Genomic DNA, 19,168 nt, shown 5'->3' on the forward strand with positions numbered 1-19,168 from the left:
TACCAGGGTGCCATATTTTGGGGCAAATTTCCCTGGACTCCTTCACTTAAGAGGTACAGAGGGCCAGGCATTGTGGCTTACACCTTAATCCTAGCATTTTGGGAGGCCAAGGTGAGAGAATCTTTTGAGCCCAGGAGGTCGAGGGTAGCCTGGGCAACATAGTGAGACCCCGACTCTACCAATTTTTTTTTTTTTAAATTAGCCATACATGGTGGTACACACCTGTGGTCCCAGCTACTTGGAAGCTGAGGCAGGGGGATCACTTGAGCCCAGGAGTTTAAGGCTGTATTACTGGAAAGGGGTCCCAATCCAGATCCCAAACAAGGGTTCTTAGATATCACACAAGAAATAATTCAGGGACCGTCTATAAAGTGAAAGTAAGTTTATTAAGAAAGTAGAAGAATAAAAAATGGCTACTCCATAGGCAGAGCAGCCCCTCGGGGCTGCTGGTTGCCCATTTTTATGGTTATTTATTGATTATGTGCTGAACAAGGGGTGAATTATTCATACCTCCCCTTTTTAGATCATATAGGGTAACTTCCTGGCATTGCCATGGCATTTGTAAACTGTCGTGGTGCTGGTGAAAGTATAGCAGTGAGGACGACTAGAGGTCACTCTCGTTGCCATCTTGGTTTTGGTGGATTCTAGCCGGCTTCTTTACTGCAAGCTGTTTTATCATCAAGGTCTTTATGACCTGTATCTTGTGCTGACCTCCGATCTCATTCTGTCATCTAGAATGCCTAACTGTCTGGGATTGTAGCCCAGTAGGTCTCAGCCTTATTTTACCCAGCTCCTATTCAAGATGGAGTTGCTCTGGTTCAAATGCCTCTGACAGCTGCAGTAAGCTATCAGCATACCACTGCACTCCAGCCTGGGTGACAGAGCAATACCCTATCTCAAACAAAAACAAAAAGGTACAGAGGATATGTACAATGAAATGTAAGCCACCCAGTTCCCCTCCCAGAAGTGGCTACAGGTTCTAGTTTCTTGTGTAATGTTTGAAAGATATTCTATATATAGAAACATACAAATGTATTATTTCTGTTGTTAATGGTAGCAAACTATTAAAGTTCCTCTTCCACAACTTGCTTTCTCCCACTAAACAGGATATCATGGAGATCATTCCAATAGAGAATCTATAGAACTGCCTCATTCTATTTAATGGCTGAAGAATGTTCTATTGTGAAGCATTTCATTGTACATATATAAATTCACACATGCAGGAAACATTCCAGAAAGCAAAATCACTGAGTCAAATTGTATGTACATTTTTATTTTGAGATATTTTGCCAAATGACCCTCCACAGAGTCAGGGTCATCATATCACCCAATTTGAAGTGGTTGTCATCCACACTGTAGTCTGTATAAATTTCACCCCTAGAGTTGGGAAACCTGTCTGTACTGACAAAGGATGTATCAATTTACACTTCATCAATGAATATGAGAATATTGGTCTGCATACTTTCCAACCATGTTATCAAACTTTGATCTTTGCCATTCTGAGGAAAAAAACCTTTTAATTTTAAGTTGAATTTTTCTTATTAAGAGTGAGACTGTGCCGGTTTTTGCATATCACAGATCACTTTGTATATCATATTCTGTGAACTCTTATTATAGGACCACCAGGTCTGATTTCCTGTTGCACAGTAACAGACCAATACACTGAAAAAGTAGGAGTTGCAGCAGAGAAAGAATTTAATAATTGTAGGGAAACCAAATGAGGAGATGAGAGGAAACCTCAAATATGCCTCTTCAAGAGGTTTGCGGATGGGGTTTTTAAGGGGTCTGGACACAGGTGATGGCCTAAAGTGTGGTGATCACTGATTGGTTGAGAAGTGAGGGGTGAAGTCAGGGATAGGGAGATGAAGAAACTGCATTCCTGCGCTGAGTCGGTTCCTTGGTGAGGGTCTTCAGACCAGTTGGTGTCAGCCATTCTGCTGGAATTTAGGATCTGCAAAATGCCTTAAGTAATTATTGGATAAAAAGGTCCAGTGTCAGAGATTTTATCTGTAGGAACAATGGGAGAGCAGGTGCTCAGTGTGCTGTGTGACTCTGGGTTAGTTATCAGCTCAGGGAAGTGGGTTGAAGTGCACCAGCACACCCTAGTCAATTGACCTCATCAATAACCATAATTCTGCATAAAGCCTGGCTTATAATTCCCATTAACCCTGTGAGAGCGGTTTTGCTATTCTTCCTTCTTTGCTCTTTTCCTATTGGTTGTTAGTATTTTTCTGTTTTATTTTAAGAGATTTTAATTATGAAGGCAATTAATCCTTTATCAATAATACGAATTGAAAGTATTTAGGCTATTAAAAATTTTTTTTTACTTTGTGGTATTTTTGCTATGCAGAATTATTTTAAAAAATTTTAATGTAGCCTACTATATTAATATTTTATTCTATGGTTTCTGGATTTGGGGTCATACTTCAAAAATAATTTATAACTAAAATAATTCCCATCCTCCTACTGAAATTTTTATTATTTTATTTTTATATTTAAATATTTGATCCATATGAAGTTTATCTTGGTTAAACACTATTTTTTCTAGATCATTTTCCAGTTTTCCCCACATATTTATTGAATCTTTTTCATTCCCACTAATATGCAATGCCTCATTTATTATGTATTAAAATTTCGTGTGTATTTGAGTCTACTTATGGAATCTCTATGTGTTTGCTTTTCATTTATCTGGGTAATACTGTTTTAATTACATTTGCTTGATAATGTATTTTAACATCAAATTGATTTGTTTTCTGAGAGCTGTTCTGAGAATTTAAAGGTTCCACATTCCAAATCCATGTTGCAATCCAGTAATATTAAAATATAATTATTGGCTATTTTAAAAAGTACATGGCCATGTACCAGATGTTCATAAAATCCAAAACCATATATAATATTTTTTCATTTTTTACAGATTAAAAACATCCTTGATGCCATTGTATGTGTTTGTGTATTCACCTATGTATGTTTTCAGACTTTATAGATACCCTATACAATTGTCAGTTTGAAAATCATGAAGTCAATCAATTAAGCATAAATGTGAGCCATTAACCAATTTCTTCAAATCCTGAATTTGAGCTTTTCAAAATTCTAATGATACTTAATAAGGGAAAAAAATTTCCACATCTGTGAGCAGTAACAGTTGTGCAGGATATACTTAAAAAAGATATTTATAAATTATGCCATCAGAAATGTAAAATATTATCTATTTCTTACATGAAAGAACCCACTAGAAACAGAGATTTGGGGGGTGGTAGGAAAAACATATTTATCCTGGCTAATTTTACACCCCCCAGAGAAGTGTTGGGCATTTTTGCAAGAATCTTCTCTGAACCCGCTGATCCAGATGCTTAAAGCAGCCATCATCTCTCAGCTGCTTCAGTGGACTGAAACCGAACAGGATCACTGTAATGTTAAAGCTCTTTTAGGAATGATGAAAGAACTGCATAAGGTAAGGGTTACTCTAAAGGAATGTATGTACTATTTTATTTAATCAAAATTCCTTAAGTCTCAACCAATTGGACTTCTAAGAAGTCAAATACAAATCATGAGGAGTCAAATGTTTTTCAGAGGAATATAGAAAAGGGAAATGTTTGGCATAAAATAATTAGGGATTTAAAAGTTAAGAAACTTTAGGAGGACTTAAGATGTTTTGTAATGAACTTCTTTCATTAAGAAAAAGTACACTGTGCTTGTAATTCTAGCTACTCTGGAAGCTGAGGTGAGAGGATGGCTTGAGCCCAGGAATTTGAGGCTGCAGTGAGCTATGATTGTGCCATTGTACCCCAGCCTGGGTGACAGAGCAAAACCACATTTCTTAAAAAAAAAAAAAGTAAAGTACACTGAAGATACTGCTACATGTAACAACATACAACAACATGGATGAATCTCATCAACACAGTGATGAGCAAGAAACACACCAAAAATTACACTCTATGTCTTCTTTTATAAGAATTTTAAAAACAAGCAGAGCTAATCTATAATGACAGAAAGCAGAATGGTGTTACCTCTTGGGAAGGGCAATTGGCTTGGAAGGAGCATAGGGGAACATCCTGGGGCCTGCTAGAAATGTTCCATGTCTTCACCTGGACAGTACTTACCCAAGTGAGTATGTGTGTAAAAGCTCACCAAGCTGCACATTTAAGATTTATGCACTTAGTCAATGTATGTTGTAAGAAAAAAACCCAGAATCACACAGAAAAACCCTCCCTCAAAGTAGGAGCGAGCCAAAAGACCAAAAAATGACTTAGGACAAGCCCAGTTTGATGAGTAGATGTATCTATTAGGACTTACATACAGGGCACTCCTGGACGGCAACAGGACAGCTCTAGCAATCTGTGCTGCCTCCCATCTCTAAACTGCTTTTAAGCAAATTTTCTGGCTCAAAGAGCTACAGTGTTTGAGCCATGAGAATGTTTTTCTTGGTAGGTTCTCAGATACTCTCCAGGATGTTTGGGTTTTCAGGGACACCTGCTCCTCAGCTGGGCACCGTGGCCTTGGCTCATTGCCTGGCCTTCAGGGTTAAGGCACTGGATAAAAACCCTTAAGTAATTTGGTGAGGGACCCATCACACTACACATGTGTGATTTTTTTGTTTGTTTGTTTGTTTTTTTGAGACAGAGTCTAGCCCTGTTGCCCAGGCTGGAGTGCAGTGGTGTGATCTTGGCTCACTGCAACCTCTGCCTCCTGGGTTGAAGTGGTTCACCTGCCTCAGCCTCCGGAATAGCTGGGATTACAGGCACCTGCCACCACACCCAGATAATTTTTGTATGTTTAATAGAGATGGGGTTTCACCATGTTGGCCAGGCGGTCTCAAACTCCTGACCTCAAGTGATCCGCCCGCCTCGCCTCCCAAAGCTCTGGGATTATAGGCATGAGCCACTGTGCCCAGCCCAGATATGTGATTTATAAATGAAACATATATGTTTTATTTGTAACTTAGTAAAAATTAAATAGAAAGGAAGAAAAGTTCACCGAGGACTATGGCCAGAACAAAGAAAAGGCCCAATGGATACTGTTATATCAACTCAGTCTGTCTATATCAGAATATTTGCTAAATCCCACTGTAGAAATATCAAATGAGGCCATTAGGATTTGGTGTCCACGTTCTCTATGGCTGTGTCAACATTAGGGTCACCAAGAATGCAAAGTCTGTTTTAGGAGAGTTACCTAGAGTCAGTGTATCCAGAAGTCACTGGGCGTGGTTACATCATCCTCATTCTGCTTTGGGTGGTAGTCCCAATAAAGAGAAATCAGATTGGACTCTTGACTAGATCTAAAGATTGACACAACCATGTTACAGATGAGTGTCTGAATTCACAGTGATCAGTGATTCGCAGAAGAGCTCTTAAATTCCAGAGATGTAGACCAGAATAATGAGCACTAATGTCTAAGGCACCTAGGGCAGCACTTCTCAAACTTTAATATGCATGCAAGTTACCTGAGATCTTGTTAAAAAATTCAGATTCTGATCCAGTAGGCCTGGGGTGGTGCCTAAGATTCTGAGAAATTCTTAAGTGATGTCATTGCTGATACTTGAAGGATTTATGCTTTGATGTTCTTGTGCCTAGGAAGAAAAGCTATTAAACTATTAATAATGAATTAGTAATTAAGACCACTACACTGTAATTTACTGTCTTAAGCTGCAATTAATAAACATAATATTTGGTCTCGGTTCTGGAATGATCTCTAGTATTGTGGACAATTGGAAGACTATATTTGTTTTACTAATGTTGTGATAGAGAAAGCACAATATTAGGTCATGCTAACTTCAGACATACATCCTAGGACACAAACATTGTCATCAATCCTCTCTCTTCCCCTCTTCCTCTCCCTCAAACATTGTCATCAATCCTCTGTCTTCTCCTCTCCCTCTCCCTCTCCTCTCTCTCTCTCGGCTTTTTTCTTTTTGGGTTTCATTCTCTCTTAATATATATACAGTGTCAGAACAGGCACTGTTTCTTACACTAACTTTCGTTTTCTTTCTAGGTTAAATTTACTTCTTAATAAAATACACCTCTTTCCCTGGTGCTTTGTAGTACTCCTTGTGTTGAAAATCAAGTATTCATTTGGCTGTTAATCTATCCTTGTACCCATACAACACCGTACAAGTTACTGTATCTTTATAATAAATATTGATATGTGATAGAGTAATTTTCAACTTTTATCTTCTCCTTCAGTATTATTGTTAAATATTAACTTTAGAATTACCTTTTTGTTCCAATTCCACAAATTCCATTTGTCGGGCTTTTGATTGTGTCTTTGACCTGGCAGTGAAATGAATCTATAGAACAACTGGAGAGAGAATGACAACTTTACTGAGTCTTCTAAGTCTGATCATGACATAGCTGTCTGTTTATTTAGTTCTGCAGTTTCTTACAATAATATGTTATAGTGGTCTATGTAGAAGTCTTGCAGTCTTTTATTAGATAAATCATGAGTACTTGATATTTTATGTGGTTATATATCTTTTTAAAACAGCTTTATTGAGATACAATTCTCTCATTTAAAATATACAATGTCATGCCTGTAATCCCAGCGCTTTGGGAAGCTGGGGTGGAAAGATTGCTTGAGCTCAGGAGTTCGAGACCAGCCTGGGCAACATAGTGAGACCTTGTCTCTATTTTTTTAAAAATAAAAATAAATAAATAAAATGTGCAATGTAATACTTTTTAGTATATTCATGGAGTTGTATAACCTTTACCACAATCAACTTTACAACATTTTTATCACCCAAAAAGAAGCCCTATGCCCATTAGCAGTCACTCCCCATTCTCCATTCTCCCTCAACTCCCATCCCCTTACTCTCACTCCAGCCCTAGGCAATCACTAATCTACTTTCTGTCTCTACAGATTTGCCTATTCTGGACATTTTATGTAAATGGAATCACACATTATGTAGTCTTTTGTAACTAGCTTTTTTCACTTAGCATAATGTTTTCAGGGTTCATCTATGTTGGAGTATGTATGAGTACTTCATTCTTTTTTATTGATGAATAATATAATGCATTGTATGAAATACCACATTTTATATATCCCTTCCTCAACCGATGGATATTTGGGTTATTTCCACTCTTTGGCTATTATGAATAATGCCGCTATTTAAATGTCTATACAAATTTTTGTGTAGACATGTTTTCATTTCCCGTATATACCCAACAGTGGGACTGCTGGGTCATATGGCAACTCCAGTTTAATCTTGTGAGGAACCAGCAGACTGTTTTCCAAAGCAGCTACACCATTTTGTATTACCACCAGCAATGTATGACAGTTCTAGTTTTTCCACATTCTTTTTTTTTTTTTTTTTTTTGAGACAGATTCTTGCTCTGTTGCCCAGGCTGGAATGCAGTGGCACGATCTCGGCTCACTGCCACCTCCACCTCCCAGGTTCAAGCCATTCTCCTGCCTTAGCTTCCCAAGTAGCTGGCATTACAGGTGTACATCCCACGCCCGGCTAATTTTTGTATTTTTATAGAGACCGGGTTTTACCATGTTGGCCAGACTGGTCCCGAACTCCTGACTTCAAGTAATCCACCCACCTCAGTCTTTCAAAGTGCTAGGATTACAGGCATAAGCCACCGTACCCGACCACTTTTCCACATTCTTGCCAACACTTGTTATTATCTGTCATTTGGATTATAGTCATCCTAGTGAGTGGGAAATGATATCTCCTTGTGATTTTGACTTGTATTTCCTTGATGGCTAATGATGTTGAGCAGTTCATATGCTTATTGCCCATTTCTGTATCTTATTTTGAGAAATGTTTATTTAGGTCTTTTGTCCATTTTTAAATTCGTGTATTGGTCTTATTATTGAGTCATAAGAGTTCTTTACATACAGTTATAAGTCCCTTATCAGATATACGATTTGCTAGTATTTTCCCATGTGTTGTTTTTTCACTTTCACCATGGTGTCTTTATGCACAAATGTTTTTTATTTTGATGATAAATTCATCTACTTTTTCCTCTTAAAAGTTAAATTTTTAACTGTCATTGATGTATAGAAATGCAGTAATTTTTATACATTAAGCTTGTTTTTTAACAATCTTGTTAAATTTACCTACTAAAACTAATCTCTTGACTTCTTTGGATTTTCTCTGTATAGAATCATATAACTTGAAATAATAACAGTTTTGTTCCTATTTATTTTTCTTTACTTATTTCATTGGCTAGGACACCCAGTATAATGTTTTATAACCTTATTCGGATCTCAAAGGGAAAACCTTAACATCCAGTTTTATGTTTTGCTGTGGGATTTTTGTAGATATGTTTTTAAAAGGTTAAGGAAACTTCATTCTATTTCTAGTTTGCTGAGGGCTTTGTTTTTTTCGATCATGAATGGATATTGAATTTTATTAAATGCTTTTTCTGCATACGATGGCAAAATACGATGGCAAAATACACAGATGGGTTTTCAGCTGTTTTAACCTTATCTACTTGAAGTAACACAGCCTGCTCTGTGTTACAAATCTATAATGTGTTATAGATTTCAAAGATTCCATTTGCTGATATTTTGCTTATCATATTTGCATCTATATTCATGAGTGAGACTGGTTTGTTATTTTACTTTCTCATAATGCCCCTGTGAGGTTTCTGGACCAGGTAACGCTAATCTCATGAAATTATTTGGGAAATATTCTTTCTCTATTTTATGTAAAAGATTGTGTAATACTAGCATTTTCCTTAAATGATAGGTAGAACTAATCTATAATCCTTTTGGGTCTGGAAATTTCTTTGTCGAAAGTTTTTTAAATTACGGGTTTAATTTATTTAACAGCCACAGGATTATTGAGATTTTCTATTTTTTTCTTGTATTGCTGGGTATTTCCCCAGGATTTGCCTCTTTATCTAAGTTTTCAAATGTCCTATTTTTATCTTTTTAATCTCATCACAATCTGCAGTTTCGCCCCATTTTTCATTCTTGATACTGGTTTTTTTTGTTTTTTTTTTAAAGTCTTACCAGGAAATTGTTTTTTCTTTTTTAAAGAAGCAGTCTTTTCATTTGTTGATCTTGCTCCTGTATATTTGTTTTTCATTTCCTTAATTTATGTTCTTAAATTTCTTATTTCTCACCTTCTATCATTTGTATTAATTTTTGTGATGGAGGCATTTAGATCATTTAGATCATTGATGCTTCCTTTAGGAAGCCTTCTTGAACCTCTTAAGTCTTTCCCCAATCAGAAACTGTATCCTAAATGCCTGGTAACTTGTTGTTTTTACCTACTAGACCACAGATTGTCCATCTACACCCAAGGGCAGTCTCCTGTTTTTGCAAATACAGTTTTATGGGAATAGATCCACATTCATTTGTGTAAGACAGGACATTTTAATCTAAAGATTTGTCCCATGCTTGACAAAAATAGTGTGTGCCAAATTAGTATTTATTAATTAAGGAACAAAGTGCTGAATTTGTTAAAAGTACCTTGGATTTTTATGGTGCTTTTATTCTCAAAATCTAGAAACTATTTCCAGTAAATCTATGCCCTAAAAATTAGTTTACTAATCCACACTGTCAGCGTCTTATCTTTGACATTTCTTCATGAAAATTAAGGAAATTATAGCTCAGAAAATGGAAACTTTATAGAACTATACTTCATCACTGACAAATGTTTTCAATTTAGAGAGCTTTCTTCTTATCTGTATAACAGCCATACATATATATCTATATATCATAGATTAAATCACTTATTGATAGAAAATGAAATTCACAGGTCATATTCTCTTTAAGGTAAACAAAGCTAACTGTCGACTACCAGAAAATACTTTCAACATAAATGAACTCTCCAACTTATTAAACTTTTGTACAGATAGAAGAAAACAGCTCTTTCGGGATAACCACCTGGTAAGAATAACATTTTTACTTCTGAAAATGTTCATATTTTAAAGGAAGACACATTACTGTAGTATCTGTAAAGGTACTCCTTTGATAAATCAGGATTTGAAATTTTTTTAATTGCAATGATAAATTTGCTAAATTTGATGATCACTGAAAACTTAAATATATTTTAATCATAAAACAAATGAAGTTTTTGAAATTTTGTTTCTAAGTAATTCGGATTCTTACAAACAGATTACTGAGGCCAGGTGCAGTGGCTCACACCTGTAATCCCAGCACTTTGGGAAGCCAATGTGAGCAGACTGCTTGAGTCCCGGAGTTTGAGACCAGCGTGGGCAACATGGTGAAACGCTGTCTCTATCGAAAAAATACAAATACGTGGTAGCACGTATCTGTACTCCCAGCTACTCAAGAGGCTGAGGTGGGAGGATCACTTGAGCCCAGAGAAGGAGGCTTTAGTGAGCCAAGTTTATGCCCCTGCACTCCAGCCTGGGCAACAGAGCAAGAGACTCTGTCTCAAAAAAACAAAGAACCACAAAAACCAGATTCCAAAAAAAAGGCGATAAGGTAAAGGAAGTAAGTTTTTTTTATTGTTTTTAATTATCAAAACTATTATCTCTGTTTATTTTTTAGATACCTGCAGAAACCCCCAGTCCTGTTATTTTCAGTGATTTTCCATTTATCTTTAATTCGCTATCCAAAATTAAATTATTGCAAGCTGATTCATGCATAAAAATGCAGGTATGTATGTCCTAATTTTTAGTATGAAAAATTTCAAACATATATAAAATAGAGATAGTGGTATAATGAATCCCATCACCAAGATTCAGCAATTGTCAACATTTTGCCACACTTTTATCTATCACTTTTTTCTTTTGTTGTTGTTATTGTTTTTGCTGAAGTATTTTACAGCAAATTTCAGTTCCAGTGTCTTTTCACCTGCCCATACTTCAATGCATTATTTCTGGTTGTCTTACTCATGTTCACTGTGAGATTCATGAGTGGTTCAAGCGGCAACCACATGATTCTTTCATTGTTTCTCATTAACCTTTTATTTAATAATTTCATCCATTATTTTCATTAAGGTTTGTGGTATGGCAATACTTCTAATCTTATTCCTTCCAAAGTCATTTCCTGGAATTAGGTAAAAAAGAGCTTTTCCTTATCAGTCAGGGCACTTGGTTCCTCTAAAATGGTTAAAGACCATTCACATAGGAAGGTAGAATAATTAATTCCTATCCCTTTAATTATCAAATGTTGCCAAATTACCCTCTATAGAGTTTGTAAATGCCTCTTCCACATGCTGTGCTCAGCAATGCAGAGTATTATCAAGCTTTGTGATCTTTTCCATTTTGATGAGTTAATCATGATATTTCAGTTTGATTTTAATTTATATTTCTCATTGTTATTTAATGTTCTAGTCCTCACTTTCTTTATATAATATGTATCTATTGTTTTCCTGCCGTGAGCAGTACTGACACTATCCAGTAAACTGTTCTTTCCTTCTCTCTTCCCTCTCCTCCTCTATCCAATTTTAATTGCTATGTTCTTAAGTGCTAATCTTTGGATTAAAAATACCTCCTTAAGCTTCTTGGAGCTTGATTTATAAGCTCCGACTGACATTCTTTTATTCTTAAATAATGTCTATGAGTCAATCAATGAGTTTATTTTGTTTTCCACTTACTTTCACCCTTCTGCTTCTTTTCTGGTAGTTGTATTAGTCCCACATAAGATTTACATACTATTTTGTTTCTTTTATCACCATCAGCCTTAGTTCTCAGTTAAGTATATATAATGTCATCCCCTTATCATGCTAAAACAAATTTTCCAAATTTTTTTTATTGCTGAGGCTTGTTTTCTAGGTCATTCCTCATGAAAAGTTTATATCTATTTAACTATGATACTTATATTTTAAAGACTCATAGGAATCAGAACTTACACCCATTATTGACTTTTATTACTAATTCAAAGGATGCATCTGGGTGAAACATAAGAAGTCTGAGATAGAACATGTACAAGAGAAGCCATTTCAGTTATTCATTCCCTTTTTATACCCCGCTAATTACATGGCTTACATGACATTTTCCAATGTGCCATGCCCCATAAATCCATAAATTCCAGGTTTATTTATAATAAGCAACCTAGACAGACAAGGTATATCCTGCTAGTAGCATTCCACAGGTAAGGGCTGTCCCTCTAGTTACTATTATTATTATTTTGAGACAGAGTTTTGCTCTTGTTGCCCAGGCTGGAGTACAATGGCGCAATCTCGGCTCAGCACAACCTCTGCCTCCAGGGTTCAAGTGATTCTCCTGCCTCAGCCTCCCAAGTAGGTGGGATTACAGGCATGCGCCACCACGCCTGGCTAATTTTGTATTTTTGGTAGAGACAGGGTTTCTCCATGTTGGTCAGGCTGGTCTCGAACTCCCAACCTCAAGTGATCTGCCTGCCTCGGCCTCCCAAAGTGCTGGGATTACAGGCATGAGCCACTGCACCCAGCTTATTATTATTATTATTATTATTATCATCTTGAGACAGAGTCTAGCTCTGTTGCCCAGGCTAGAGTGCAATGGTGCGACCTCTGCTCACTGTAACCTTCACCTCCCAGGTTCAACTGATTCTCCTGCCTCAGTCTCCCAAGTAGCTGGGATTACAGGCACCCACCACACCCAGCTAATTTTTGTATTTTTAGTAGAGATGGGGTTTCACCATGTTGGTCAGGCTGGTCTCGAACTCCTGACCTCAGGTGATCTGCCCGCCTCAGCTTCCCAAAGTGCTGGGATTACAGGCGTGAGCCACGACACCCAGCCTAGTTACTATTATTAGTGTCTATTACCAGCATGTTTACAAATATATTTGACCAGGTCATCTCTTCTTTTATTTCTGAGCCATCTGTTTTTATTTTCCTAACATCCCTGGTAAAGGGAGAAAATAGATTGTCTTTCCTTTCCAAACCTAACTTTCCCATCAGTTTCCCTTAAACAAGACCTTCCCTCTATGGTATTTTCTCCTATAGTCATGTTTCTCTCTGGGTCATTTGTCTATTCTGCTAGTGAGTAGTCGAGGGTTGAGTGGACAATGGACTCAGGCAGATTGCACATTATGAAAGACTAGAAAAAGTCTGAGGACAAGAAAACTCTTACTTTTAGTTGTTATGAGTGAAGCTGGAAAGCTGACTTTACAATCCTGCTGTCCAAAGGAGAGGTAATGGATATAGTTAAAAGTGCAAGCTCCAAATTGGATCACCAATTCATATGTGTAAATGTGAAAAGGTAAAACCAATATATAGAGAACCGGAGTAGAGAAGCTGGAAATTAAGCTAAGAGGCAGGTTTCCCATCCAGCTCTTGGTTATGTAAAAGAAGGTACAGACACCTCTCCCTGCTGTAGTCAGTGGAGGACATTGCTGGCCACAGACCCATGGAACTCAGACCCATGGAACATGTTGCTCAGTAGTCAGTATTGCTGGATGTCGCAGACCTGCAGACTTCTGCAGGGCCACAGGAGGTGATGACCCACCACCAGAAAGGAACAGAGATGGAACTTGTTCCTTTTCCCTACAAATCTGGTGCTTAAAAAAAAAAATCTTACAGAAAAACCAGAAGAATCTAGTAATAACAGACAAATTTCTTAGTATATAATGGTGGCAGATACTCAGGGCAGGGATTTCCCAACCCCAGGGCAATATGCACACTTCTCTGATGTGCTTGTGGAAAGTGAATGTGGGCAAACACACCCAGCCTAGGAACCTGGGGTAGGATAGCTATTATCCACTGGTCTTGCTGTCATGATTTCAGGACAGGCCCTATGAGGGCTACATTGGTTTGAGTTCTAAATCCTCATTTATTGTCCTTGTGATGTAACTGAAGCCCTTGAGGAGTGTTGAAGGTCAAAGCAAGGATAGCAAATCCAACACTAGATTTCTAATCTAAAGAAGTTCAACAGAAACAAGATCAGAGATTAAAGTAGTGAGACAATGTTGAGAATTCAGAAAAGCTAAAGGGAAGTACTTAGAGTGATCAGAAAAGCTAAAAAGAAGTACTATTTAGGGTGACCAGGAGTAATGTTAGATATAAAATGAGGCCACCTGTGGCATATTCTTAAAGTTCCCATGGATGGATCATAGTTATTGGAAAGAGAAGAGTGGATCTTCTCTGAGGAAGTCTGTCTTCTGTCTTTTTCCTACAGCTCACATTATCCGTGAGCTCTTATACTGTCTTTATATTCCTGAGGATTACAATGCTAATGCTCTGTGTCTTAAGACTGCTGGTGGATGAATGTCTCAGCATGTTGAATACCAGTATGGCCTTTAAGCATGATGTTTACTATAATAAATAATCTGAGATAGCTTTTAATAACTTAGCTGTTCATCCATGCTGACTAATCTCCTGTACACAATTCCTAGGTAACCATAGTTTCTTTGGTCCTACAATCACTTCACCTTCCATAAGGCAGATATGTTGTCTGTTTTCTTAAATAATTACAATGTGAGTGTTTATAGCAATGGCAGGATTAAGTGTATACTACACAAAATGTTTATTGGAAATATTAAACAATCCCTGGGATTCCTATGAGGTCAAAAGGAGACGCCAACTAAAAAATTTATTTTTCCAGATGTCAGAAGAGAAAGCATACATGCTTATGCATGAAACAATTCTGCAAAAAAAGGATGAATTTCCTCCATCACCCAGATTTATACTTAGAGTCAGACGAAGTCGCCTGGTTAAAGATGCTCTGCGTCAATTAAGTCAAGCTGAAGCCACTGACTTCTGCAAAGTATTAGTGGTACGGTAAAAAGTCTCATTGAACATTTTTACTTCTGTGGGAGGGATGCATTCATATGATATAATAAATGCTCTCTTAAAAGAGCCTGCATTTGCAGCTATGGTTATCAATCTTTTGGTTTCCAGAATTCCCCTCTTACCCTTCAGAGAATAGCAATGGGATGCTTAATTGCACACTGGGCTATGAGTTAACTATTAGTTACTGATGACTACAAAAATGCTGCATAATGAAACATCCCAAAACTTAAAGGCTCAAAATGACAATAATTTATTTTACAGATCTGCAGTTCAGTGGAGGACCTGCTGATCTAGGCTGAACTCATCTGGGTGGCTTTGCAAATTTTATCTGAGTTTGTGTACATGTCTGAGAGTTGGCTAGGGACTGGCTGACCTAGGCCTGGCTGGAGCAATTTAGCTCTGCTTCCTATGTCTTTCATTCTCCTCCTGGGGCGAGCAAGCATGTTCTTCCCACAGTAGTGCCAGAGGTGCAAGATAGCAAGACCAAACATTGCTTTAGTCAAAGCAGTCATAAAGCTGAACCTAAGTCAAAGGCTAGGGAAATATACACAGCCTCTTCAGTGGGAGGAACTGCAAAGTCATATGCAAAAGACATGGATCACAGAGGGGTGAAGAATTGGGGCTATAACGCAATCAACCTGCTAGAGGAAGGGATACTTTTCCTACATGTTGGCTCTAGTTTCATCACTTAAGACCTTCCACTATATGAGTTTCAATTCTAGCCATCCTTCCTTTTATCCTTTGTGGGTGCTTATAGGGTTTTTATTGTGTGGTACCTCAGGTTATTTGCCCTCTTGAGGCTACAGAATAATGACTAACTCTGTAGGTAAGAGCTGGAGTCTGTCCAGAAGGGAGTGGATTTTCTCGATGTCAGCCATGAGAGGAAGAGTTGGGTTGTTAGAGAAGAAATCAGAACCTGGGAAGTGGGATTCAGAAAAAAAAGGGATTTTCCCAGCATGTGACTCCAATGGAAAACAAAAACTACTTTATAAACCAGGCTTTCTAGTTGTATGTCTCCCTTCATACCTATTTTTCTTTAAATCTTAACTGTAAAGAAATCAGTAGAAAAGTATTCCCCTTATGAGAGATGACCAAGGGGTTAAAAAAAAGTAAACTTCAAGCCAGATCAAATAAAAATACAGACTCTGAACAAGGGCAAGGTTGTCAGGGCCCATCATGAGTGAGTCTTGACATGGACAGACTTGCTAGTATAAATGAGCAGAAATAGGAAAATCAGAAGTAGGTTTGTTATTGAGATATTCAGAAGGGAAAGTGGGGCAGGCCCTTAAACATGATGGTCTATTGATCGAAGCAGCAGTAGATAAGATTTCCCAGGCAAAGAGAGTAGCGAGAGAACAAAAATCTAAGCAACAAAAATTAGTGGTGCTTATCGTTAAAAGGTAAAAGTAAATTACCCAAAAAAGGATGTAGAAAAGAAGTAGTTAGAGACATGGGGGAAAACCAAGATAGTACATAGCCATAAAGTCCAAAGGTAGACAAAGCTTTTAAAAAAAGGGACTGGGACCAGGTGCGGTGGCTCACACCTGTAATCCCAGCACTTTGGGGGGGCCGAGGTGGGCGGATTACCACCTGAGGTCAGGAGTTTGAAACCAGACTGCCCAACATGGCGAAACCCCATCTCTACCAAAAATACAAAAACTAGCTGGGTGCGGTGGTGGGTGCCTGTAATCTCAGCTACTCGGGAGCCTAAGGCAGGAGAATGGCTTGAACCCAGGAGGTGGAGGTTGCAGTAAGCTGAGATCATGCCGTTGCACTCCAGCCTGGGCAGCAGAGTGAGACTCCATCTCAAATAAATAAATAAATAAATAAATAAATAAAAAAGAGGGACTGGTTAATGCTGATTTCTCATTTGAGAGCTATGGGCAATCTGCTCTGCTGGTTCCTGCAAAGGTCTCATGCCCAGGCAGACTGGGAGGGCTGCTTTGCAGAAGCCCAAATAAGAGTAGAGACAGGAGAAACCAAATACTTGTTGACTGGAGCCAGCCAAGGTTGTGAAGTCTGAATGATGAGATGGACAACAAGATGGAATTATCAGGGAATTTAGGGGCCCACGGGTTTGAAGAACATCAAATTTTGGTTTGAGATACTGGTCAATGTAACTGGTAAATGCTAAGTCTTGCTAGAGTCCCCCTTTACTTGGTCCATGTGGCAGTGTAAAGGACGCACATAACAATCCGAGAATAAATAGATTCATGGCCTTCACTGCTCAGCAGCAAACTGAGGGAAGACAGATTGCAAGGAGGTAAGGGCTATGTGATTCTAATAATTCTAGAGACTGCAGGAATGGTCGTTAGAGGTTTAAAACTTCCATAAAGCTCAAAACATTGTATTTTAAGTCAGGATCTGGGACTATGTTCTCTTTCCTTAGGTTGAATTTATTAATGAAATTCGTCCTGAGTCTGGAGGGGTTAGTTCAGAGTTCTTCCACTGTATGTTTGAAGAGATGACCAAGCCAGAATATGGAATGTTCATGTATCCTGAAATGGGTTCCTGCATGTGGTTTCCTGCCAAGGCAAGTCTTTTATTTCTTATGGTTTTTTTTTTCCCCAGAACAGAAAAGGCACCCCATATACTGCAACATTAACACCATAGATAGTGGTGTAAAATTAGGTCATATAGAGCTTTGCTACTTATATTTTGAGTAGTACTTGTATGGTTCACAGAGCAGCAGCTATGGCATCACTTGGGGAGCTGTTAGAAAAGCAGAATCTGAGGCCCTACTCTACACCTACTGAATCAGAACATGTATTTTATAAAATCCTTGGGTGATTCACATGCACATTACATTTTTAATGGTTTTAAGAAACTATACTTGAGATATAATAAACTGCATACATTTAAGGTGTCCAGCTTGGCTCAGCCTGGTGGTTCACACCTGTAATTCCAGGATTTTGAGACACTGAGGTAGGAGGATTGCTTGAGTAGCTGAGACTACAGGCGTCTGTCACACCAGGCTAATTTTTGTATTTTTAGTAGAGACAGCGTTTTGCCATATTGGCCAGGCTGGTCTCAAACTCCTGACCTCAAGTGATCCACCTGCCTCGGCCTCCCAGAGTGTTGGGATTACAGGTGTGAGCCACCACGCCCAGCTGAATCACCTTTTCAGAATGAAAAATTATCTCCAGGATTCTATCAGTCATTTCTGTCCTAATTTAAAACACTTTAGATTACTGCTTCTCAAAATTTAGGAAATAACCTACATATCCATCAGTAGGAGAGCAGGTAAACAAATTGTAGTACATGCTGAGCATCCTGTAATCTGAAAATCCAAAATCTGAAATGCTCTAAAACTGGAATCTTTTTGAGTGCCAACATGATGCCACAAGTGGGAAATTCCACTCATAAGTATTTAATACGAACTTTGTTTCATGCACAAAATTATTTAAAATATTGTTTGAAATTACCTTCAGGCTATGTGTATAAGGTGTATACGAACTATTAATATAAATGAATTTTGTGTTTAGACTTGGGTCCTATCCCCAAGATATCTCACTGTGTTTATGCAAATGTTCCAAATCTGAAAAATTCTGAGATCTGAAACACTGCTGGTCCCAAGCCTTTCGCATAGGGATACTGAGCAGAATCTCGGTATCCCTTTTTTGAGACTCCAGCTCAAAAAAAAAAAGAAAAACAAAAACAGGTGATTAATGTCCAGGTGCGGTGGCTCATGCCTGTAATACCAGCACTTGGGAGGCCGAGGTGGGGGGATTACTTGAGGTCAGGAATTCGAGACCAGCCTGGCCAACCTGGCAAAACATCGTCTCTACTAAAAATACAAAAATTAGCCAGGTGTGGTGGTGCGTGCCTGTAATCCCAGCTACTTGGGAGGCTGAGGCAGGAGAATTGCTTGAACCTAAGAGGCAGAGGTTGCAGTGAGCTGAGACTGGGCCATAGCACTCTAGCCTGGGCGACAGAGTGATACTCTGTTTCAAAAATAAAAGGTGCCTAAAAAGGAAAAAATAAAAATAAAAAAGGTGATTCATGTCTGTAATTATTATATTTTTGTAAAGGTCCTTAAAGTATAAACCTTTTCTTTCTTAAAGTAACAAAAAAATTGAGGCAGGTGGATCACCAGGTCAGGAAATCGAGACCATCCTGGCTAGCATGGTGAAACCCTATCTCTACTAAAAATACAAAAAATTAGCTGGGTGTGGTGGCATGAGCCTGTAGTCCCAGCTACTCAGGAGGCTGAGGCAGGATAATTGCTTGAACCTGGGAGGCAGAGGTTGCAGTGAGCCAAGATCGCACCACTGCCCTCCAGCCTGGGTGACAGAGTGAGACTCCATCTCAAAAAAAAAAAGTAACAAAAAAATTTGTCTTCATTTCTGTATTAGTAACACAGATCATTTAATCTGTGTATGAAATTGTAATTTCATACAATATTTTAAATAATTTTGTGCATGAAACAAAGTTCGTATTAAATAGTTATGAGTGGAACTTCCCACTTGTGGCATCATGTTGGCACTCAAAAAGTTTCCGATTTTAGAGCATTTCAGATTTTGGATTTTCAGA

The 19,168-nt window shown here is 38.1% G+C and overlaps 1 protein-coding gene and 1 long non-coding RNA gene across 3 annotated transcripts in view; one reads left to right on the forward strand and one right to left on the reverse strand.

Annotated features, from left to right (window-relative positions):
• Positions 1-19,168, forward strand: part of HERC6 (HECT and RLD domain containing E3 ubiquitin protein ligase family member 6) — a 125,157-nt gene that overhangs the window by 96,238 nt on the left and 9,751 nt on the right. For both annotated transcript variants that reach the window (XM_054485345.2, XM_063663879.1), the window contains 5 exons: positions 3,297-3,451; positions 9,727-9,840; positions 10,468-10,575; positions 14,448-14,618; positions 17,025-17,168. In XM_054485345.2, coding sequence (XP_054341320.1) covers positions 3,297-3,451; positions 9,727-9,840; positions 10,468-10,575; positions 14,448-14,618; positions 17,025-17,168 — 692 coding nt within the window. The remainder of the gene's footprint in view (positions 1-3,296; positions 3,452-9,726; positions 9,841-10,467; positions 10,576-14,447; positions 14,619-17,024; positions 17,169-19,168) is intronic.
• The window catches only part of LOC129035156 (uncharacterized), a 44,804-nt gene that overhangs the window by 2,552 nt on the left and 23,084 nt on the right, over positions 1-19,168 (reverse strand). Inside the window, exons 4-6 of the long non-coding RNA XR_008502128.1 lie at positions 6,211-6,294; positions 5,441-5,566; positions 5,170-5,275 (exon numbers count right to left, since the gene is read on the reverse strand). This is a non-coding gene — a long non-coding RNA (uncharacterized LOC129035156). The remainder of the gene's footprint in view (positions 1-5,169; positions 5,276-5,440; positions 5,567-6,210; positions 6,295-19,168) is intronic.

The sequence above is a fragment of the Pongo pygmaeus genome, chromosome 3 (genome assembly GCF_028885625.2).
Source record: "Pongo pygmaeus isolate AG05252 chromosome 3, NHGRI_mPonPyg2-v2.0_pri, whole genome shotgun sequence".
NCBI lineage: Eukaryota > Metazoa > Chordata > Mammalia > Primates > Hominidae > Pongo > Pongo pygmaeus.